This window comes from Scyliorhinus torazame, chromosome 15 (genome assembly GCF_047496885.1).
Source record: "Scyliorhinus torazame isolate Kashiwa2021f chromosome 15, sScyTor2.1, whole genome shotgun sequence".
Taxonomy (NCBI): domain Eukaryota; kingdom Metazoa; phylum Chordata; class Chondrichthyes; order Carcharhiniformes; family Scyliorhinidae; genus Scyliorhinus; species Scyliorhinus torazame.
Window position 1 is genome coordinate 197644462 of NC_092721.1, and position 25242 is coordinate 197669703.

A 25242-nucleotide genomic window follows, 5' to 3' on the forward strand; every position below is an offset into this window, starting at 1 on the left:
CGAAGATTGGAAGAAGAGGGTGAGAAAATTGGAAGAGGAGGAAGGAGAAATTGGAGGAGGAGGCAGAGAAGATTTAAAGACGTAGTGCAAGGATCCACCTGTTAATCCCCATCTGTCCCTTGTTTTTAAACCTTTTAATTTGTATTATTTTGCTATTCCAATTTTTGTACCTGGATAATTAATGGGATCTGTGCCTTTAAAACAGATCACCCCTTTAATTTGAGTGGTTTGTAAACGGAGGATTAACTTATGACTTCAGGCAAGGCAGGTTGCAAAGAGCTGATTATATTTTGGATCAGCAGATTCCACGGAGATCAGTGCTGACACATAGTGATGGACTTGGCCGCCGGTCAAATTGCCAGGTCTTATCAAAGGCCCCTGCCGATCGGTCGGGGATTTCTCTGGAATGGTCCTTCCTCTGTGTGACTGTTTGCTTTTACTTTCCTTTTGATCAGAAGCTGGAGGGGGCCATGGTCCTGATCTCTCTCTCTCACCTGGTGGATTCTTTCGGAAGATCCAAAGTAGACCGTACGTTTTCCACAGCCAGATTGAACTGCAGGGAAATTCAGTCCAGCCACTAGCTATCGGCTGGGTCAGTGGTTTAAAAAACAATTTTTAAATCTCGTGTAGGGAACTCTTATCTCAGTAAGGCTGTTAGTCATTTCTGGTGGAGTTGGAAAAAAGAATTAAACAGGCCTGACGTACTTCGTTGAGTGAAGGCCCAGGTTAATAAAAGATAAAGTGGCTCCCCAGAAGGAATTATACAGCCTGGGAGTACTGCCTGATTGTTACCGCCAGAGGATCTCCACTAGCAGTCTACCAGTGACTTTGATCTGTGAGCTTCCTGGGAAGGGAGTCTGCTGCAATGACTTCAACACTGGAAGCAAGGACATTAATCTCTTTTCATCTAAAACCCTCTTATTGTATCTCTCTGTGCTTGTTTATCTTGTGCGTGTTTGAGCAGTGGGTGGGATGGTAGAAGGGGTGGGGGGGGGGGGGAAAGAGTAGTAGATTAGCTGGCCTTTATTCCATTAGAATTATTGCATACTGGAATTTTGTTGCTGGCGTAAATAAACAGTTAGTGTTCAATTTTCAAACCTGGTGGCTATAACGCATTGAGCATTTAAGAGGCCAAAGATTCTGCAAGCTTTATACGAATTATTGGTTAATTTACTGCTGTAGGGTCTCCGGGATGTGTGGGGCTGGAATCGACTGTGCACTAGCCCAGGGTGGCGTAACAAAAGGACGAGAGGAGATTGGAGGAGAAGGATGAGAAGATTGGAGAAGGAGAGGAAGATTGGATGAGAAGGGAAGAGAAGATTGGGGAGGGAAGAGAAGATTGGGGAAGGAAGAGAAGACTGGATGAGAAGGCAGTGATTCTTACCGGAGTGCTTTCTGGAGTCGATGCATGCAGTCTGGAGCAATCATGTGGTTTTTCCTTGACTGTAGGAATCGCTGCACATGAGGCAAAAGAGCGTTGCTGGGGGGAAAGAGTCCTGTACATAACCACAGCAGCTCCCAGCCTTTCTCCTCACTATACCTAACGGAAAACACAACGGAGCCATCGGTAAGTCACAAGTGGCAAATAAAACGGGGACCGTCGGTACCAGCTTGTGGGTGGGAGGGAAGGGGTGTTAGTCATTTCATGCCAGACAGTTGCTGATCTGATCACTGGACATACTTATAATCAGCCGAGATCATGGAACCATGAGGAGATGGAAATTAATGGAGAACAGCACCAGAGACTGGAAGTAGACGTTACGCAGACGGGTTCTGAGGCAACGTGTTCAGGTGTGTCAGAAAAATAAGTGTAAAGGTTTTGGGAAACATTAACTCATCCCGGCTACATGTGATCTCCCGGATTCGTTTTGATCATCACAAGGAATTGGGAAGAGGAATTTCCCAGAATTTTTCCCCATATTGGACCTGGGTTTTTTAATTAGTCGGAGCAGCAGCACAGAGTATAAAAACTAACTTACCTCGGGGACCCGTGGCCTAGTTTGCGGGGAGTAGTCGGGGAGCGGAGCAGCAGCGCTGAGTGCTCATTGTAGCTGAGAAGAGACCTCGGGGGAAGGGTGGAGGGGTGGCGTCGCAGGGGACTGTGGCCTGGGTGGATGGTGTGAGATCTGCACTAGATTTGAAGGAGAACACTGCAAAACTCATTAATAAATGAAATAACTGAGTAGAGATGGCTGGGCAGGTGATGTACTGTAGCTGCACGATGTGGGAACTGAGCAGCGATGTGCGGTAGCTGCACGATGCACGATGTGAGAGTTGGGCAGCGATGTGCTATAGCTGCACGATGTGGGAGCTGGGCAGCGATGTGCTGTAGCTGCACGATGTGGGAGCTGGGCAGGTGATGTACTGTAGCTGCACGATGTGGGAGCTGGGCAGCGATGTGCTGTAGCTGCACAATGTGGGAGCTGGGCAGCGATTTGCTGTAGCTGCACGATGTGGGAGCTGGGCAGCGATGTGCTGTTGCTGCACGATGTGGGAGCTGGGCAGGTGATGTACTGTAGCTGCACAATGTGGGAGCTGGGCAGCGATGTGCTGTAGATGCACGATGTGAGAGTTGGGCAGCGATGTGCTATAGCTGCATGATGTGAGAGCTGGGCAGCTGATGTACTGTAGCTGCACGATGTGAGAATTGGGCAGCGATGTGCTGTAGCTGCACGATGTGAGAGCTGGGCAGCTGATGTACTGTAGCTGCACGATGTGAGAGCTGGGCAGCTGATGTACTGTAGCTGCACGATGTGGGAGCTGGGCAGCGATGTGCTGCAGCTGCACAATGTGGGAGCTGGGCAGCGATGTGCTGCAGCTGCACAATGTGGGAGCTGGGCAGCGATGTGCTGTAGCTGCACGATGTGGGAGCTGGGCAGCGATGTGCTGTAGCTGCACGATGTGGGAGCTGGGCAGCGATGTGCTGTAGCTGCACGATGTGGGAGCTGGGCAGGCGATGTACTGTAGCTGCACAATGTGGGATCTGGGCAGGCGATGTGCTGTAGCTGCATGATGTGGGAGCTGGGCAGCGATGTGCTGTAGCTTCACAATGTGGGAGCTGGGCAGGCGATGTACTGTAGCTGCACAATGTGGGAGCTGGGCAGGCGATGTGCTGTAGCTGCACGATGTGGGAGCTGGGCAGCGATGTGCTGTAGCTGCATGATGTGGGAGCTGGGCAGGCGATGTGCTGTAGCTGCATGATGTGGGAGCTGGGCAGCGATGTGCTGTAGCTGCACGATGTGGGAGCTGGGCAGGTGATGTGCTGTAGCTGCATGATGTGGGAGCTGGGCAGGCGATGTGCTGTAGCTGCACGATGTGGGAGCTGGGCAGGCGATGTGCTGTAGCTGCATGATGTGGGAGCTGGGCAGGCGATGTGCTGTAGCTGCACGATGTGGGAGCTGGGCAGGCGATGTGCTGTAGCTGCATGATGTGGGAGCTGGGCAGGTGATGTGCTGTAGCTGCACGATGTGGGAGCTGGGCAGGTGATGTGCTGTAGCTGCACGATGTGGGAGCTGGGCAGTGATGTGCTGTAGCTGCATGATGTGGGAGCTGGGCAGCGATGTGCTGTAGCTGCACGATGTGGGAGCTGGGCAGGCGATGTGCTGTAGCTGCATGATGTGGGAGCTGGGCAGGCGATGTGCTGTAGCTGCATGATGTGGGAGCTGGGCAGCGATGTGCTGTAGCTGCACGATGTGGGAGCCGGGCAGGTGATATGCTGTAGCTGCACGATGTGGGAGCTGGGCAGGCGATGTGCTGTAGCTGCACGATGTGAGAGCTGGGCAGGCGATGTGCTGTAGCTGCACAATGTGGGAGCTGGGCAGGCGATGTGCTGCAGCTGCATGATGTGGGAGCTGGGCAGGCGATGTGCTGTAGCTGCACGATGTGGGAGCTGGGCAGGTGATGTGCTGCAGCTGCATGATGTGGGAGCTGGGCAGGCGATGTGCTGTAGCTGCACGATGTGGGAGCTGGGCAGCGATGTGCTGTAGCTGCATGATGTGGGAGCTGGGCAGGCGATGTGCTGTAGCTGCACAATGTGGGAGCTGGGCAGCGATGTGCTGTAGCTGCACGATGTGGGAGCTGGGCAGGTGATGTGCTATAGCTGCACGATGTGGGAGCTGGGCAGGCGATGTGCTGTAGCTGCACGATGTGGGAGCTGGGCAGGTGATGTGCTGTAGCTGCATGATGTGGGAGCTGGGCAGGCGATGTGCTGTAGCTGCACGATGTGGGAGCTGGGCAGGCGATGTGCTGTAGCTGCACGATGTGGGAGCTGGGCAGGCGATGTGCTATAGCTGCACGATGTGGGAGCTGGGCAGGCGATGTGCTGTAGCTGCACGATGTGGGAGCTGGGCAGGCGATGTGCTGTAGCTGCACGATGTGGGAGCTGGGCAGGCGATGTGCTGTAGCTGCACAATGTGGGAGCTGGGCAGGCGATGTGCTGTAGCTGCACGATGTGGGAGCTGGCGGATCCCATTGCGAGCTGCATTGACTACAACTGCAACAAGTGTTGGTTGCTCGGCGAACTTCGGCTCATAATTGATGGGCTGGAGTCTGAGCCTCGGACACTGCGGAACATCGGGGAGGGGGAGAGTTATCTGGACGCTTTGTTTCAGGAGGCGGTTACACCCAGTGCACAAAGTACCTCAAAGTCGTTCTGGGACAGCAGGGAGTGACTGCAAGTGAGGCAGGTAGAGGGATCCTGAATTCAGGAACAGAAGAGCCTCAGCTCTTGACCTTGTCCAACAGGTGTGAGGTACTTGCTCCGTGTGAATGAGGAAAAGGGCAGAGTCAGTTTTTAAAATAGCCGCATCTCTCAAAGCCATTCTCTTCCGCTTAATAGGTTTATACATTTATTAGTCTAGATTACAACTCCAGACAGTTCCTATGTCACCAATAAGCCGGACTTACTTCACGTGGTTATCGGTGAGCTGTTTAAGGATTTGGCAGTAAATCTCATCCTTCATCAGCTCCCCCTTCAAGGCACCTTCGAATATCTGATCAGTCAGTTCATTCACCGAGCGCGTTCTCTTGGAGGGATAGTCGCCCATATATTTCATGACAGGTGCTGGCGAGGAGTCAAGGACTTGCATTTATCTAGCGCCGCTCACAGCCTCCGGGCGTCCCAAAACATTTTACAACCAATCAAGTACTCCTGAAGAAATGTAGCCACGGTTTTAATCAGAGATATTCAGCAGCCAATCTGAACACAGAATGCTTCCACAGACCGCAATCGAACAACGGCTAGATAATCAACTTTAGCGATGTGGGTCGAGGGGTAAATATTGGCCAAAGACACCTGACCTCTAACCTCCTGACCCAAGGGTGGGAGGACTACCGACTGGGCCCCTGTAAACAAGTGTCAATGTGAGATTTACGGAAAAGCAGAAAACTGGACTGCAATGGTTCACGAATAAAGATTCTAGCTTGTAAATAAATGAGGAAACACCAGTTTTCCATGAATTTACACGTATATAGGACTGCATCACTTCCTCGGGGGTGATTTAGTGTGATCCATTGTCACATTGGCATTGTCAATAATGTAGCTGGCTGTTCAGCCCCTCAAGCCGGCTCGGCCATGAGCGAAGGCTGACCGAGAGGACAATGGGAGAATTCCCCGATCAAACAGCCACGGGATGGAATTTTTAAAAATGTTCATGGGATGTGGGTGTCACTAGCAAGGCCAGCATGTATAGCCCACTCCTATCTGGCACAGTGGTGTCCACCGCACTGCGGTGGGTCTGGAGTCACGTGTAGGCCGGAGCGGGTAAGGACAGCAAGTTTCCTTCACTAAAAGGGACATCAGTGAATCAGATGGGTTTTTGCAATGATGTTTTCAGTGGCAGCAATATTTTGATTTCACATTTGTTTATTTAACTGAATTTAAATTCACAGCCGCCAGGGTGGATTTTGACATTATATTTTAAGCCCATCATGTCTCATCTGAAAGAGCAAACGTGTCAGTACAATAATCTTTATTATTGTCACAAGTAGGCTTACATTAACACTGCAATGAAGTCACTGTGAAAATCCCCTAGTCGCCACACTTCGGCGCCTGTTCGGGTACACAGAGGGAGAATTCAGAATGTCCAATTCACCTAACAAGCACGTCTTTCGGGACGTGTGGGAGGAAACCGGAGCATCCGGAGGAAACCCACGCAGACACGGGGAGAACATGCAGACTCCGCACAGGCAGTGACCCAAGCCGGGAATCGAAACTGGGACCGTGGCGCTGTGAAGCAACAGTGCGAACCACTGTGCTACCATGCCGGCCGATTAACCAAATTTAAATTCACAGCTGCCAGGGTGGGATTTGACATTATTTTAAGCTCATTGTTTCTCACCTGAAAGAGGCAATGTGTCAGTACGGAAAAGGCAGCCAACCTCTACACTTGTGCATGCAGAATAGGTAATTGGGAGGGAGGCACTTAACACTCCGCATCTAGACTCATGGGAGGAAGGAGGGACATTAGGACAAGGGACTAGACAAGAGTGATTCATGCCTGTGGAACCATAGGCCCGTAGGAAAGGACAGGGAAGAAATCACAGAAAAAGAATGCACTGGACAGTATTAACTTCCCAGGCCAATCATTTAGCATAGGAAGCCATTAGGCTCACTATAGCCATGCCAGCTCACTGAAACAGATATTGAATGAGTCACACTCCCCCGACTCTACCTGCAGCTTTTAATTAACCTTTTCAAGTTCATATCCAATTCTCCTTTGAAAACTGAGACCGGGAATCGTCCAGGCAATTAAGTCCCAAGGTGGTCAAAATCATGAAGGGTCTAGCCAGAGCAGACCGAGAGGTACTGTTCCCATTTGTGGGAAGGGCACTGATAGAAGCTGAATGGGAAAAGATCCACTGGTTACATGAGGAAAGTCTTATTTTACGCAGCAAGTGGTTTGGAATGCATTGCCCGAGAGTGTGTGGTGGAGGCATATTCAATTGTAGCTTTCAAAAGAGAATTGCATAAGGACGGAGCAAAAAAAAATAAAATCTGGTCTTGTTCCTGGCTCTTTTGCTAAATGCCTTGAATCTGCATCCTCTGGTTACTGACCCATCCACCAGTGGAAACACGTTCTCCTTATCCATCAATTACGACCTTCCAGAATTTTGAAGATCCCTATTAAATCAGAGTCTGGAGTGGCATCAGTTAACTCGGATGGTTAGAGAACGATACAGAATGACGCCAACAGTGTGGGTTCAATCCACACAAAGGCTGTGGTAGTTCATGGGGCGGCCTCCTCACCTGGCCCATACCTGCTGATTGGTGTGTCTCGCGCCCCGCCACCCCCCCTGACCTCACCCGTCATGATATGCAGACATGCAGATAACGATACACAGACAGGCAGCTAATGAACACAGAACAGGACATGACCAATGAGCAGGCAGGACACTCAGGGGTGGTATCTCACTATAAAAGGCATGAGGCACTCACGCTCCGCCTCTTTCCACTGATGAACAGCTACAGAGTGAGACAGGGTGTATGTACAGTATCACACCTCCAGCACGTGGCTAAGAGGGGTTCAGTCAGACAGAGTAACCACACTTAGGTTAGCAGAGAGTCGAACTCACAGAGAACAGTTCTAACTGTGCTACTGGTTCAAATAAATCAGATTGAACTAACTTCAAGATCTGGAGTATCTTTAGGTTAAAGCTGCATCCAGTTGCAGCATGTGTTATCCCAGAGTACATAACACAACAACCCCCAAGTTATATATAACCAATTGTCTCTCTCAAATGAAGAGAAACGCCATTGATCCTTCGTGGACGATGGCCAATTACCAAAAGTAACCACCTTTGTTCAGAGGAAAACAAACCCAACTTATCCACTTGAATGAAGTCCAAACATTTCAAGTAACATACAAACTAGGAAGAGTAGGCCTCACACAATTCAACAAGATCTTGGCTGATCTGGTATCTCTTCCACATCTGCACCAAGGCCTTGATATGCTTCATAAAATTGTGGTGCCCAGAATGGGGCCCCACGTCAACAAATTCAGTTGACCCCGATCCCACAGGTTAGGGTATTGCTATTGGTTGGGAATGTGGAGTTGAGGTCACAATCGATCTGATTAAATGGCGGAGCAGGCTCGAGGGGACGAGTGGCCGACTCCTGCTCCTAACTTGCACGCTTCAATGCGGATTATTATTTAGTGCTATGGTTCTGTATTTCTTAAGCCGATCAGCTTTCACTCCCTGGGAAGCATAAAAGGATATCTATGAACACGAGGCAGGATTCCTGAGACAGCTCCTCGTTATTCAACAACTTCTTCAGCAGAGGCTGTTTGATTGGCTCACGGGTGCAAGACCACATTTTGTCCTTCCCACGATTCTTTGTGATCATCACCCGGCTCAAGGTGTGCTTCGGAGGTGGCCTGGAATTTCAGAAAAATACAAGGGAGGAAATATTATGGAACTCTTACAAGCACTTGGCAGGAAATGTTTTGAGCAGTTTTATGAAATTGTGCCAACCTCTTTCTCCCTGCTCCTGTTGGAGGGTGTGGCCTACCTGAAATAGTCATAGGAGAACTCTTCCAGTGTGTACGGTTTAACCTTCTCGTCCAACTCCGATATGGACAACTGGGATGTCTTGATGGCTTCTTGTCTCTGGCCTGGCGTCATGGTAACCAGACACTGGAAGACAAAGAATTTAATTGCTGGGTTACCTCTCCTTGGGAGCAATGAAGGTTCAGAGAAGATTTAGGAGTGATGTTCAAGATTTACAAAGGATTTTGATCAGAGTAATTAAGGAGAAAATGTTTCCACTGGCAAGAGATTCGATAGCTTTGAAAAAATAAGTTACTGCTAGCAAGAGAAGATGCTGCATACAATTAATTTTACCCAGCAAGTTCTAGAAAGCACTGCCTGAATTCTGCTATGGAAACGGATTACATCGGAGCTCTCAAAATGGGAATTGGACAGATAAGAAATAATTTGCGCAGCTGTATGGAGCTAGCAGTGGAAGAAGTCCCGTTGGATAGATGTTTCAAAGAGCCAGCACAAATTGGATAGGCAGAATGGTCAACTTTTCTACTGCAAGTTTCTATGATTCAATAGCTCATGATCTGAGCATTAGACGCGAAAAAAGTGTGTTAGATCCATTCCCGATTTGTCCCAATCACTACCAGGACCAGAATGAAACCCTTGCCTTTATATAGCATCTCCCATACAACAGAACCTCCCAAATAGTTTAAGTAAATATTGTTTTCAGGTGCAGTCATTGAACTGCAATTGGACCCAGGATTTGCCAGCAGGTGGTAGAGAAGATGGGAAGGAAGGTGTGTAAATAAGGCAGCCATATCTAGAATTTCTATTGCTTAGTATTAACTTGTTGGAAAATACAAATATGGAAACTGGTGCATTATCCGTGGCAACACCTCAACCAGAGTCAACTTGCCAAACAATCGGTGCTGTGTTATGCTTCTTCATGTAGCATAAGCTGCTTCCTTGATGTATACTCTGACAAAGGAAGGTTCAGACTTGGAGATAGCTTTCACACATTTATTGAACAGTTAACAATTCTCCTACTTGGGTTTGACTCTCCTACTGATCTTGCTATAGTAACTCAATCTAACTAACCAGTCTGCTCTAATCCATGCAGTGGGTGTGATGCTTCCTGATTTGCCCCTGTCTCTTTGAGTGTCACCTATGGAAAAGAGAATGAGCATGTGTGCCCAGTCCTTTTATATGGCCCTTGTGGTCTTGACTGCCCATTGGTCGTGTCCTATCTTACTGACCTATTGGTTGAATGTCTGTGTCATGTCTCTGGTGCTCCCTCTAGTTGCAGTGTATCTACATTAACACCTTGTGTATTTACAGTGATGCATATCACCACAATCGGCAGTCTTTTCTCATGCCATGCAGCATTAAATTATTGCTCCCTTCAAAATTTGACATTCTTTTGTCTGTCCTGATGAGTGCAAGATGAAAAGCTTTGCAGCATGCCTCTTTTTTAAGCAATACTCAATAATCAGTCAATTCAATTGCTGTTTGTAGGATCTTTCGGGAAGCAAATTGGTTGCCACATTGGTCTACAGAACAGTGAAAACTTCAAAAATTAATTTATTTGACACAAAGGACTTTGGGATATCCCGAGGACTCCATTAGGTGCTCTATCGAAATGCAAGCCCATTCTTTCATCGATTCCAAAAGCCAGCACGTTAAAACTACAGAACTATTTACCACAACTTCAGCTGGTGGCTTGGTGATCGTGGGTAAGACGTAGACACAGTCGGTGGGGAAGTCACCCTTCAGTTTGGTCCTTTCATTCATCCCGTGGCCCCAGCCGCAGTTCATCACCTGCTCCCCGGTGTCATGATCCAGGAGGATCAGGGTCTCCCTTCATGAAGCTCAGGAACGTCAAATCATCGGCAACTGTACAAGGAACAGAGGCATCAGCATTTCAACCAGCCAGAATGGGGATGGTTGTGGTATTGTCACCCAACCAGAATGTTCTTAGGCACCACTGTTACTAATCCCAACATCGGGCAAGGTGAAAGGATGGGGGAGTCAAATGAAGATTAATAGACTTTGGGCGGGATTCTCCGACCGACCGCCGGGTCCGGAGAATCGCTGGGGGGCGGCATGAATCCCGCCCCTGCCGGCTGCCGAATTCTCCGGCGCCGGGTATTTGGCGGGGGGCGGGAATCGCGCTGCGCCAGTCGGGGGTCATTGGCAGCTGCCCCCCCCGGTGATTCTCTGGCCCGCGATGGGCCGACTGGCCGCCCACTTTAGGCCGGTGCAAACTACACCAGGTACTTACCGGCGGGATCTGGCCCCAAGAGGTGCCCCCATGGTGGCCTGGCCCGTGATCGGGGCCCACCGATCCGCGGGGCGGGCCTGTGCCGTGGGGGCACTCTATTCTTCCGCATCAGCTGCTGTGGACCTCTGCGATGGCCAACGCGGGTGATGAACCCCCCCTGCGCATGCGCTGGGATGACGCCAGCACGTGCTGGCGCTCCCGCGCATGTGCCAACTCGCGCCGGCCGGCGGAGGGCCCTTCAGCGCCAGTTGGCGTGGCGCCAAGCCCCTTCTGCGCCGGCCGGCGCAAACCACTCCGTGCCGGCCTAGCCCCTGAAGGATTCCGCACCTTCGGGGCGGCCCAACGCCGGAGTGGTTCGCGCCAGAGTTGCCCGCCCCGCCGATTCCCACCCTTTATCTGTTAGGCAAGAGTATGGAACCAAGATGGACAAATGGGGGTAACCTGCAGATTCGCCATAATCTAATTGAGAGACTCCACAAATCATCATTTCGGCGTTCAATAACAAAGAGTCATTTGGTTGGGAGACATGGGCGTTTGGAAAGCCCAGTGGTTGGAACAGAGTTGGACATGCCCGGAATTTCCCGCTGTAGGGGCAGTGCCCATTTGCCAGCACGGTCCAGCTTCAGGGATGCTTTTAAGGAGGTCAGGTTGGGGGCGAGATGGCTACTCACCCGCAAGTGGCGATGGAGCCAATTGAGGCCACATAGCCCCACTCCTGCACTGACTGGAATTGCCCAGTTAGTTTGTGGTACCCCCGTAGTGGCTGAAACATGGTTGGTGAGAGAAAGCAACCTCCCAGCCCAGGCCCGAGAATGATTCCAATCAAAAATTGTCATTCAGAGTATAAAGGCAGAGTTTTCATGTCGGGTTTCCATCCTCTAGAATCGGCGTGGAGTCGCCAGGAATTGAAGATCGATCTCCAGGACCCTGCTGTGTGCGACCCTGGAGAAAAATTATTGGGGATTGTTTTTTTTTTAAAAAACTATTTCTCTTTAACAGATATAAAAATATTGGAAAGGGGGGGGGGGGGGGGGGTGGGGGGGGGGGGGGGGGGGGGGAAGGAGTCTTTTTGCTTTCCAAACATCATACATCGCAGGGATGGGCATGTTGGCCAATAACAGCAAGGGCATGGGGGAGGGGCAATTGGCAATACTGTTCTCACGAGTGGGGATGGAAGGGGAAAGAGGAGAAAGTGCCTTGGTGCTAAATGACAAAAACAAAACATCAGTGCATTTCCACACAATCTCCTCACTCAGACAAATATGAAAGGCCTCAGGCAGCTTATAACATTGCACGGACCCTTGGATTACTGACTCCATAAGCAGTGTTCAGAGTCGTCCAGCTCTCACTCACCAGGGTTCGGATTGTCCTGCAGAGCCACAACAAACTTTGACCTTTTCCTCAGCCCTCCAGGAATGTCACCACAAGGTCCCGGATGTCCTCGGCATTGTTGGAGGTGAAGGTGTATTCATCGCCTTTAATGGTCGCCAGTGTGAAGCTCTGTCCCTGCATTTTGCCTCCCCTAGGATCCAAACACGGAGTGACACTAATTTCTGATATTGCAAATGTACTCTTCCTCTCACTCTTCAATTGGAATGGGAACCAAGCTTGCTAAATCCTACTTTGAAGATGCTTTAGCTTTTATCTCCCCTCTCCTCCCAAATGTTTTGCATGGAAGGACAGACAGCGTCACAGGCGTCCAGTTCCTCACTGACATAACCATTATTGTTATGGCTTCGCTGAACATGAACAATAAGGGGATCACAGACAGACAAATTTGGTTCTTGGCGAATACTCACAACTGGGGTGGGGGTGGGATTAAGCTATTGGAGATTTTCCTCCCAAGCCCAGGGGTACATAGAGCTAACTCCTAACGCTAGTCCAAATGACATTCCCAAACAGCAACCAAAATTCAGGGTAGGCTTTTCCAATAGACGCTCATTTGCCCTTACGGAATCACAAAAGAAGCCATAGAATCCCATTTGGCCCATCGAGTCAGCACCAACCCAGTGTTCTTTAGGATGGTTGTTGCAGATTTGATGGGCCGAATGGCCTGCTTCTGCACTGTAGGGTTTCTATGGAAATACCATAGATATTTCGGCTAAATGGCCCGCGATGTGCATTTACTAAATGTGAATAAAAATAGAACCTTTATATACAACGGGCTATTGAGCACTGGGTGAAACGGTGATGGAAGCAGATTCAATAGGAACATTTGAAAGAGAATGTGATAAATATATGAAGGTGGGAAAAGTTAAAGTTAACCTCAAAATTGGGAGCGGGGGGTGGGAGAACAGAGAAGTGATAGAGTTATCCAGTTAGACACAAAGAATTAGCACAGGCATGATTTCCAAATATGCAAACTGCACATGCTAAATTGCCCCTTAGCGTCCAAAGATCTGCAAGTTAGGTAGGGTGTTCTTTTATTATAATAATAACAACAATAATCTTTTATTAGTGTCACAAGTAGGCTTACATTAATACTGCAATGAAGTTACTGTGAAAATCCCCCAGTCGCCACACTCCGACGCTTGTTCGGGTACACAGAGGGAGAATTCAGAACGTCCAATTCACCTAACAAGCACGTCTTTCGGGACTTGTGGGAGGAAACCGGAGCACCCGGAGGAAACCCACGCAGACACGGGGAGAACGTGCAGACTCCGCACAGACAGTGAGCTAAGCTGGGAATCGAACCTGGGACCCTGGTGCTGTGAAGCAACAGTGCTAACCACTGTGCTACCGTGCCGTCCTACCATTCTTTCAGAGGGTTGTAAATAGGTTCGCAAGCTGATCCACTTGTTGCTCAAATGGTTATGAAAATTGATAAAGAGGAGTGCAGAGCATCCTACAATCTCGTCTGGGATGATGGCAATGAATTCAATTGGGCTATTTTTAAACATGACGGACAGCTTAATGTTCCTGAATCACAAGGTATAAGGCTCGATTCAACTAATTGGATACGCGTTGTTTCGGGGACTCAGCGGGGGATGCCCGGCCGAGACTGCACAGAGCCCTGGTTTGTATACTGGGCAGCTCCACTCGCCGGAACTCCCCAAAATGGCGTTGTGACCTCAGAGGCCCCCAAAGCCACCCCCAATCTCCACTCCCCGGCCCCTCATGCACCTCCACCCCTACATCCACGCAGGGCACCCCCAGACCCAATCGCATGCATGTGCAACAGAAATGGCAGCGTCTACCTGACACTCTGGCAGTGTCCCTGCCTGGTGGCAGCACCAGGCTGGCACCCAGAGGGCACCAGTGCCCAGGTGGCACTAGCAGTGCCAGCTGGAGGGCTCCGAATCCCTGTAAGACCCCCACGAGTGCTGTTCCGTCTGGTCCCCGTTTGTGGGGCCCAGCGCTGAACGCCGCTCGCCCGAGATCTCCGAAGCCAAGGAGATGCATCCCATGGCCTCGGGTACATCGGGAATCTGCACATTAGAGCGAGGCTCGCTGTCTCGCTCGAATATGCAGATTTGCCGAAACCCGATCACGTCCACAATGAGCGGGATTTTCATCACAAAGTCTCGCTTGGATCTCGTGAGCCGCGGCCAAACGGGTAAATCCCGGGAGCGGGGTCTCCCGGCTTTTATTGGCCATGCTGTGCCGGGGCGAGCTGCGTTTCGTGCGCAGCGTGGCCATTGGATCGCGCCGATAGATTACGTAGACGTTAAACTCCTACTGCACTGTAGGAATGCGATGATCCTACAATGGGCTGAGTGACCTGCTTCAATGCTGTATTTTTCTATGATGCTCTCAGGACCATTAATTCCAAACAAGAGATGCCAATCCCATTTGTTTCTTCAGTCAATTTGAAAGAGTCAGTGTCTAATCCCACTGAGTACCCCCAGCACACCCCGAGCCCTGCCCCCGCCAAATCTGTCATATCGAACATTGTATTTCAATTCGAGTTTCCTGACCGTCTTGTTTTCAGGTTCCAGTCCAGTGCTTACTTGCTGCTGGTCACTGCAGTGATTTCAGGGAAGGAAAGTTCCAGAAGGACTTGCTCCTGTTCGTCAACAAAGTATACACCAGTCCAGTTGACAGCTACAATCACATCATTCTTTGGTAAGCTTGGGCCTAAAGCAACAAAACACAAAGGAAATGGGTAATTAAACGACAATATTAGCAGCCAAGCTAATGGGTATACAAGGCGGAACTTTCTGTTTTTAAAGATTAAGTGTCAACTCAGGCGGGAAAAGTGGCGTGTAGCCTTCCGGCTTTTCCTGCCATATTCTTTGACGGTTGGTCAAACAAATCCTCGAGACAGGTCCCATGGCGTCACATTGGTGGGCGGGCTCTGGCTGAACCGGCCACGCCAACAACCTCGACCTTCAGGAGATCGGGGCACCCGATAGAAAATTGAAACAAAACAACCCCTCCCCAGAGTTGGGGAACCCTGCCCTTGATGCAGCCCCTCCCCCCCCCTCCCTCAACCCCCCACACCACCCCCTATTGGAAGCCACCCGCTCCCTGGTGGCCAGGGGTCAGTGCCAGAGTACTGCCCGGGCTTGGCCCTCCGCCCCCTGCAGGCAGTACTTACCTGTGCAGCTCCAGTGGGGACCATTCCCCAGGCTCCTGCTCGTCAGGAGGTTGTAAACCGTGCCGGGGGGTGGGGGGAGGCAATAGGCCTATGCTGTTTATTCCTCTGGAGGAGCCTCCTCTCATCCTACTTTGATTTACCCAATCAGCATCTTCTTCTATCCCCTTCCCCCTTGTGTTTACCCAGATTCCCCTTCAATAAAATCTATACGCCGGTTTAGCTCAGTGGACTGGACAGCTGGTTCATGATGCAGAGCGAGGCCTACAGTGCAGGCTCAATTCCTGTACCAGCTGAGGTTATTCATGAAGGCCCCTCAATCTTGCCCCTTGCCCGAGGAGGGGAAAGAGGTAGCTGTGTAGTGGGACTGTCACCGGATTAGTAATCCATGGACCAAGGTTCAAATCCCACCATGGTAGATGGTGGAATTTGAATCGAATAGAAATCTGGAATTAAAAGTCTAATGATGACCATTGTTGATTGTTGTAAAAACCCATCTGGTTCACTAATGTCCTTTGGAGAAGGAAGTCTGCCATCCTTACTGGGTCTGTCCTACATGTGACTCCAGACCCACAGCAATGTGGTTGGCTCTTAACTGCCCCATTCTGAAATGGCCCAGCAAGCCGCTCAGTTGTATCAAACCCAAAAGGTCAATAAGGAACGAAACCGGATGGTCACCCGGAATTGACCTATGCACCCGAAACAACAATGGCAAATCCAGGCCGTCAATCCTGCCAAGTCCTCCACACCAACATCTCGGGGTTTGTGCCAAGGTTTGGAAGGGTTGTTCCACAACTGGTCAGGCGACAGCCTGACATAGTCATAGTCATACTCCGGAATACATACCTTACAGACAATGTCCCAGACACCACTATCCACCCCTGGGTATGCCTTGCCCCTCCTTCCCGGACCCACCCAGTAGCGATGGTCACACACAGGTATACAATTGGGAGGAAGTTGCCTTGGGTCTCAACACTGACACGGGATCCCATGAACTCTCATGGCATCAGGTCAAAATAGGCAAGGAAATGTCCTGATTCACCATGTACCTCCCCCCCCCCCCCCCCCCCCCCCCCCCCCCCCCCCCCCCCCCCCCCCCGACCCCCGCACTCACTGTCATGATATCCAGGTGAACATCATGGCACATACATACATGCATACTGATGGACAGATCAACGGCCCAATCAACACACACACAACACGACAGCCAATCACAGGCAAGAGCATACAGTACAAAACAGGGAACACAACACTTCCTGGGCACTCGAGGACGAGACAGCTCAGGGCACAGAAGCTCACAGCAAGCCACTCAGACATCCACCATGTGCTGAGTGCCACTACAAGATAGAATTAGGAGTAGGTCCACAGATTCAAGGTTATGATCGAACCTCAGTAAACAGTATACAACTGTAAATAGATGTTTGACATAAAACTGAGTTGTACCATTCGCAACCGTGTTGGTTCGTCTGTGTAGCAGAGTACCCAACAGTTCACCCACCTCACCCTGCATTCAGCTGATAAACTAGTCTCCATGTTGAACGCCACTTGGAGACAGCACAGAAGGTGGCAAGGGCACAGATTGCCCTCTGGGTGGGGGACTTCTATATCCATCACCAAGGGCAGCTCGATAGCACCGCTACAAACTGAACTGATCAAACTCTAACAGCCATAACTGCGACTGGGACTACGGCAGGAGGGAGGGGGGGGAACCAACAAGAGGCAAAAACATACCGGACCTAAAAAGGAGGTGTCAACCTGCTGAAGCTACAAGACAGGAGGACTACTTGTATGCCAAACAGCACAAGCAGCAAGTGATAGACAGAACGAAGCAATTCCACAACGAATGAATCAGATCTGTGTTCTGCAGTCCTGCCATGTCTCATTGTGAATGGTGGACAACTCACTGGAGGAGGTTCCACAAAATACCCCCATCCGATGGGCGAGTTCAACACACCAGTGCATAAGGTAAACCTTTTCAACAATCTTCAGCCAGAAGTGCCGGGTGGATGATCCAGCTCGGTCTCCTCCAAAGGTCCTCAGCATCACAGATGTTAGTCTTCAGCCAATTAACTTCGATCCATGTGAAACCAAGAAATAGCTGAAGGCACTGGATACTGCAAAGGCTATGGGCCCTGACAATATCCGGAAATAGTACTGAAGACTTATGCTTCAGAACTTGCCGCACCCCTGGCCAAGCTGTTCCAGTACAGCTACAACCCTGGTATCTACCCGGCAATGTGGAAAATTACCCAGGTGTGTCCTGTACAAAAAGCAGAAAAATCCAACCCAGCCAATTACCGCCCTATCAGTCCACTCTCCATTATCAGCAAAGTGGTGGAAGGAGTCATCAAAAGTGCTATCAAGCGACACTTGCTAAGCAATGACCTGCTCACAAGACACTCAGTTTGGGTTCCGCCCGTGTCGCTCAGCTCCTGATCCCACTACAGCCTCAGTTCAAACATGAACAAAAGAGCTGGATGCCAGAGGTGAGATGAGAGTGACTGCTCTTGACCGAGTAGCATCAAGGAGCCCCAGCTCCTTGGAGTCAATGGGAATCAGAGGGAGCTCTCTGCTACTCGAGTCATGCTGAGCACAAAGGAAGGTGGTTGTGGTGGTTTGAGGCAAATCATCTCCGTCTCGATTGATCACTCCGGGAGCTCCTCAGGGTTGTGTTCCAAGCCCAGCCACCTTCAGTTGCATCATCAATGACCTTCCTTCCATCGTAAGGTCGGAAATGGGAATGTTCGCTGATGACTGCACAACATTCAATATACCATTTGCGACTCCTCAGATACTGAAGCAGTCCATGTCCAAATGCAGCAAGACTTGGACAATATCCAGCCTTGGGTTGACAAGTGGCAAGTTACATTTGTGCCGCACGAGTGCCAGATAATGACCATCTTCAACAAGTGAGAATCTAACCACGGTCCTATGACAGTAACTGGCACTGAGGCGTGCTCGGTCATCCACGTAAGCCAATAATGAGTGGCTGATTTGAACGAGGTGCAGCCGCACAGCCACATGGGATCGCCATTCTCTAGCAAGTATTTTGTGCCTGACAGAAAGCATAAGTTGACAAAGACAATTGCCAGATCCTCCCTGTTCCTCTTAGACCCCCGCCCTGCCCAATGATGTTTGCGTTGGATCTGGCGTAATGACAAAGAAGCCTTTATGCCAGGATTAGGTTTCATCACCTTGGCTACAATCTTCTGTGGCGAGCTCTAGTAACATTGTTATTAGCTGCCAATTTCCAGTGTTCTCTCCGTTTTCAGCATCGACACTGTTTGACTTTTCTTCAAAGGCTCAGGTATGGTGGCTGAGTCCAGCCAAAGCCAAGAGTTGTGGGATTAGGGTCTCATGCTTCCCCCGTTATGTTGTGGATAATCTTGACACTCTCGCTGATTGACTTGACCACCATTAACTGCTGTTTCAATCTCCTCCATCATCCATCCCCTCCACTATCGGTGTCACAGCCTGGCGATGTGGCAAATTCGCTGATGTTCACCTTGTTATTGCTTAATTCCTCTGCAAAACATTTTTCTCGCTCTTCTTTGCCAAGAGGGCAGTTCACAGAGGGAGGGGCAATCGTAATCCGGTCCGACTTTTCGATATAAAGTGTAGATTGTTTTGTGTTGCCGTTTAATTGGCTATTTCCTTTTGGCACGAGGGTTAGAACATAGAACATAACAGCGCAGTACAGGCCCTTCTGCCCTCGATGTTGCGCCGACCTGTGAAACTACTCTAAAGCCCATCAACACTATTCCCTTATCGTCCATATAGCCCTTGCTGAGCAGGAACTGACGCTGACCGCTGTTCTCCCTCAAGTGCCATTTCTCTTTTCCCTCAGTCCTCTTTGTTGTCTTGAGGTTTGGCCTTATCAATTACCATCTCAGTTATGCGGACTATTAGTCCAGTGCTCAGGACCCTGGTGTCTGAGTCTTCCTGATCACAAGAGTAGCTGGTCCGGATCTTTCTATTTAGAATGTTGCTCTTGCTCAGTGTCTACTTTGAGTTTGGTCAAAGTCAGTGTCTGACTCGCATTTGGAGGGTCCTGGACTGGTACACACCGTCAGTCGGATCAACCTTCCTGCTGCTTTCTGGAGAGGTCTGAAATCTGGTTGTTCGTCTAAGGAGAAGACTAAGAGATTTGATAGAGGTGTTCAAAATCAGGAGGGGGCTGGACAGAGTAGATAGAGAAAAATTGTTTCAGCTTGTAAAACAATGGAGAATGAGGGGGCACAGATTTAAGGTGATTTGCGAAAGCAGCAGCTGTGATGAGAAAAAAAAACTGTTTCACGCAGCGAGTGGTTGGGGTCTGGATTTTACTGCCTGGAAGTGTGGTGGAGGCAGGTTTGAGAGGGCAAGAGATGAATACTTAAGTAGAAACAATGTGCAAGGGTGACAGGGAAAAGACAGGAGAATGGCACTAAGTCAGGATGCTCAGGGATCCGGTGCAGATAGGATGGGCTGAATGGCAGGAGGAGATCATTCAGCCCTTCAAGCCTGCTCCATCATTCATTATGATCATGGCTGATAGTATACTCTGCTTAGTCTGCACGTTCTCCCAGTGTGTGCGTGGGTTTTCTCCGGATGCTCTGGTTTCCTCCCACAGTTCAAAGACGTGCAGGTTAGGTGGATCGGCCGTGCTCAATTGCCCTTCGTATCCAAAATTGCCCTTAGTGTTAGGTGGGGTTACTGGGTTGTGGGGATAGGGTGGAGGTGTGGATTTGGGTAGGGTGCTCTTTCAAAGAGCCGGTGCAGACTCGATGGGCCGAATGGCCTTCTTCTGCACTGTAAATTCTATGAAATCTAGTCTCAATAGTCTGAAACATCCCCCCCCCCCCCCCCCCCCCCATATCCTTTGATACCTTTTGCCCCAAGTGCTATATCTAACTGCTTCTTAAAAACAGAGTGTGTTTTGGCCTCAGATGCTTTCTGTGGTAGTGAATTCCACATGCTCACCACTCTCTGGGTGAAGAAACCTCTCTTCACCTCTGTCCTAAATGGTCCACCTCACATCCTCAGACTGTCACTCTGGACTCCCCCACCATCGGGAACATCCTTCCACCATCTACCCTGTCCAGTCCTGTTAGAATTTAGAGGTCTCTATGAGATCCTCCCTCATTCTTCCGCACTCCAGCGAATACAAACGTAACCGATTCAATCTCTCCTCATGCGTCAGTCTCCCCATCCCAGGAATCAAGTCAAGTAAACCTTTGCTGCATTCGCTCTGCAGCAAGAACATCCTTCCCCAGATAAGGAGACCTAAACTGCACACACTATTCCAGATGTGGCCTCACCAATGCCCTGTATAGTTGCAGCAAGACATCCCTGCTTTTGTACTGGAATCCTCCCGCAACAAAGGCCAATATACCACCTACTGCGCCTGCATGCTTACCTTCAGCGAAGGGTGTATGAGGACACCAGTCCTCCACCAGTACGAGGACACCAGTTAGCTGCTTCTCACTCTGTGCTGCATGTTTACGCCTGGCTGAGACCAGAGAGTTGTAAATTATTGTTTGCATTTTCTCCCACATGAAATCAGGCCCCGCGGGGGCAGGCAGTCCCTTGTTGTTGCAGTTGGTGGAGTGGCATGTGATTGCATGGCATGCGCCAGTTTTGTACATCTGGTTTTCAGGAGACGGCTTCTTTTCGATCAGGTATAATCTGAACAGAGTGATGATTTGATATTCTGCACTGAACCTATTGCAGAACAACCCGTTGGTAGGGTAGTGGATTGTTATGTCCACCTCGTGGTCTCTGTTGCAATTAGGCTTGATGATCACCCCTTCGTAGTAGGGGGTTCTCCTTTACTGCGCCTGGGCCCATGGGCCTATTGGTCACAACCATCTCAGTTTCCATTCCCCAGTGAATCAGATTTCTTTTGCAGAAATCTTGGGTCTGGATGGATTATGGCGATCGCTCTCCTTGCGGGTTAGTGCGGCAGCCATATTTTACACCAAATGTTGGTTCCTTCCACCCCGATTCTGGCAGCCAGCTAGAGTGGAGGAGGATGCATTAGCCAGTCCGTCATCCACAAATCTGGTGCTCCTGTAGCCGAGTGTGTGGAGGCCTACTGAGCGGCAGGCATACACCTCATGGTTGGCACTAAGTAGGGGGGCACTAAGAGGTCACATCATGATTCATCTTGAAGTCATTTCTTCCATGATGCTCATGAAGCACCTCGAGATGTTTGAAGATGCTACACAAATGCAAGTTGTTGTTCTTATTGAGACCAGATTGAAAGTTAAATCGGAAATAAAATAGGCTGAAAAAGTAAAACACAAATGCTGGCAATCGAAAAAAACAAAAAGAAATCAGGACGCCACGTGGCGCAGTGGTTGGCAGCGGGACTGTGACGCTGAGGACCCGGGTTCAAATCCTGGCCCTGGGTCACTGTCCGTGTGGAGTTTGCACATTCTCCCCGTGTCTGTGTGGGTTTCACCCCCACGACCCAAAGATGTGCGGGTTAGGTGGATCGGCCGCGCTAAATTGCCCCTTAATTGGAGAAAAAATAATTGGGTACTCTAAATTGAAAAAAAAAAAATTAGAACATTTTGGAAGCTGCCCCAGTCAATTAGCATCAGTCGAGGGAACAAAAGTCAACTTCTCGGGTATCAACCCTTCCTCGAAACTGAAAGAATGATATATTTGGGCAGCACTCTTTTCACGCGGCAGAAGTTGTCTACATTGACCGACACGGGATCTCCCAGTTCCGCCGCTATGTGGTTTGGTCTGATTCGTCAGCCCCGTCACAATGGGTTGCCTTTGGCGAGACTGGAAAATCCTGCTGGCAGGAAGGACTGGAGAATCCCTCTACTCCTTCCTCCCCACCCCCGCTTAGGATTCTGATTAAAGAAAGGACTTTTGGGATGTTGCCAGCCCGTGCGGTGTGCTTTGAATTTCTGCGCTCCTTGAAGAGAGAGCTGGGACAATTCTGAGCTGTAACATGGCTCTTCTTTACAAAAAATGCCCCTCCCCCCCCCCCCTCCCCTCCTTTATCGTCATGGCTGCTGGAGAAGTGAGGAATGTCTAGAACGGAAGCACCGGGTATAATGAGCCTGGCACAGGATTGCTGAACCAGCTGCCCTCTGCCTGCCTGTATGGCCGTCAGGTGTATACACTTGGGGATAAACTATGGAGCTTCAGAGACCGCATTTCAACAAACCTGAAAACTTGAAGGCTTCATAAAATCGAGAAAAGAGCAAAGGCCACTTGAAGCGAGCAAAGTCGACCACCTCCTCCTTCACATTCTGAGGGTCAGTCCTCTTCTGGGTATACACTCCCTGAAAATATATATTTTAGTGGAATTTAATGCTTTATACACGCGGGATTAATAAAACACACTCGCAAGGCGGCTTCACTGCTCAACAGTAGGGACTTTCAAATGATTACGGAACCAGAATAATACAAGATGCTAAAAATGAAGAACTCTTTGGTCAGTCAACAATCATGTAGAGCATTGCTCACCCAGACACAAACATAAAGATTCAAACTCTAGGTTTGATAGAAAGAGGAGGGGGAAAGAGGACTGATGTCTTCCATCAGGTGAATGCAGTTGTGAAGAAAGATGAGACACACTGCGATATTTCAGGCTCGAGACACGATGGCCCAGAGGGGAGCCGCATAAAACGCTGGTGAGGCCACAGCTGGAATACGGTGTGCAATTCTCAACTCCACACTGCAGGAAGGGTGTGATTGCACTAGAGAAGGTGCAGAGGTGATTCATCAGGTGATTCATCAGGGTGTTGCCTGGGCTGGAGCGTTTCAGCTATGAAAGAGAGACTGGGGTTATTTTCCTTGGAGCGGAGACTGCTAAAGGGGAGCCCTGATCAAGGTGCACAAAATTATGATGGGCATCGGTAGGGAGGTTGGAATGGAACCTTTCCCCTTAGCAGAAGGGTTAATAACCAGAGGGCATAGATTTATGGCAGGGCAGGAGGTTTAGAGGGGATGTGAGGAAAGACCTCTTCACCCAGAGGGTGGTGGGAGTCTGGAATTCGCTGCCTGAAAGGGCGGTGGAGGCAGAAACCCTCACAACATTTAAGAAACATTTGGGTGAGCACTTGATAATGCGTAGCATACAAGGCTACGGAGCAAGTGCTGGAGAATGGGATTAGAATAGATAGGTGTTTGCCTGCCGGCGTGGAAAAGATAGACAAAGATCCTCGTTCTGTGCTGAGAAAACTGTTACGACCTAATAGAATTTACAGCACTGAAGCAGGCCATTTGGCCCAACTGGTCTATGCTAACATTTTTACTCCATGCAGAATCACAATTGTTACAGCACAGAATGAGCCCATTCGGCCCATCATGCATGCACCTTCTTGCTGAATGAGCAACCCATTTAGTACCATTCCCCCACAATCAGGGTACTGGGCCTTGGCAGGCTGCTCTCTCAAGAGGGTCAATGCAGACTCAATGGGCTGAATGGCCTCCTTCTGCACTGTAGGGATTCTATGGTTCTCAATAGATAGGCTTTAAGAAGAGTCTTAAAGGAGGGGAAGAGAGATATTGCCAGAGCTTAGGCACGATCGTCAATCGTGAAGTGAAGGAAATGAGGGAGGACCACAAAGATGTGAAAGTTGAAGGAGGTCATCAGCATTTGAATGAGGATGAAAATTTTGAAATCAGGGCTTCTCCAGACCAGGAGCCAATAGAGGTCAGCGAGCAAAGGTGCGAGTTGGGACTCAGGCAGCAGAGCTTTGTGTTTATGGAGAGTGGAAGGTGGAAGGCTGGTCAGGAGAGCATAGGGGTCGTCAACAAGCAGAACATCTCTGTCCAAGGCCCAAACGGCGCCTGCCCAAATCATGAATGCACTGGGCCTTGGGATGCAGCCTTCGTTAGTCCCATTAGTTCCAACGAACCTTTTTATGAGCTGCAACGATGTACTGAGCCCACTTCTCCACGGTTTTGGAGGAACTGATTTCCCGGTCGGGAATATAAGACGGGATTAAGCTCAGGAGTCGCTCCAGGATGACCTCGGATCCGTAATCCACGTAGTACTGCTGGGAGGCCAGCTCAGCCAGATCTTCCTCCTAATGCCAGTGGGTGAAGGGGGGGGGGGGGGGGGGGTGGCGGTGGAGAGATACAAACAAGGATGGTCAGCAAGAGCAACTTAACCCAAACAAACATCTCAACAACTGCCAAATCAAACCAGACCAAGAATTACATTTGTCTTTTTAAAGTATCACTGGCAGGGACAACATTCATTGCCCATCCATAGGTGCCCCTGGGAAGGTGGAGGTGAGCTAATTTCAAGCCTTGTTGTAGTCCACGTGGTGAATGTATGCTCACTGCACTGTTAGCTTCAGAGTTCCACGTATTCAACCGCAGAATTGGGGAATGGACGAGGAAACATAATTCACGAGTATCCTTTGAGTAAGTATCCTTCCTAGTGGAGATTAAGCTCACCTTGTCGCACCTGTACTCTCCAAACTTGACTCCCCTTACTGTCTGCTGGTAAATGAGGTTGGTTGCCACTGTATCCTCACTGGGGTCGTGCCAGGGCGTGAAGATCTCCTTCCGGAAGAAGAGACGCCAGGGTGCGTTTCGCTCTTGCGCGCCCTGTTCCTTGGCGTACTGCTCGCACTGGGAGACAGCATCCATCACATAATCATTCCCACTCCCAAGGGAGGAGACCTACAGAGAGGGAAGTTAACAGGTTAATCAAAGCATGACGTTTATTTATTACCTCCAAAATCCCTAAACAAAACACAGGGCTGTCTGGGTACAGGAGTATAGAGGTTACACTAAAATAAAATGAACTTTAATTTCCAAATATCCCCACCAAGCATTTACAAGGCACCTTTCAGACAACACATCCCAAAGTGCTTCGCGGGTGTCTCAAACAAATTTTGAATACTGAACCCACCAAATCAGGAGATATTAGAGCAGTCCAAAGATGTTCAGGTTAGGTGGATTGGCCATGCTAAATTTCCCC

General features: G+C 49.7%; 1 protein-coding gene across 1 annotated transcript in view; it reads right to left on the reverse strand.

The window, feature by feature from the left end:
- The window catches only part of myo7aa (myosin VIIAa), a 174237-nt gene that overhangs the window by 51382 nt on the left and 97613 nt on the right, over positions 1–25242 (reverse strand). The window contains 12 exon segments of the mRNA XM_072477386.1: positions 1385–1540; positions 4906–5059; positions 8218–8375; positions 8510–8634; positions 10183–10332; positions 10334–10374; positions 12116–12166; positions 12169–12284; positions 14713–14839; positions 22468–22585; positions 24167–24337; positions 24714–24941. Coding sequence (XP_072333487.1) covers positions 1385–1540; positions 4906–5059; positions 8218–8375; positions 8510–8634; positions 10183–10332; positions 10334–10374; positions 12116–12166; positions 12169–12284; positions 14713–14839; positions 22468–22585; positions 24167–24337; positions 24714–24941 — 1595 coding nt within the window.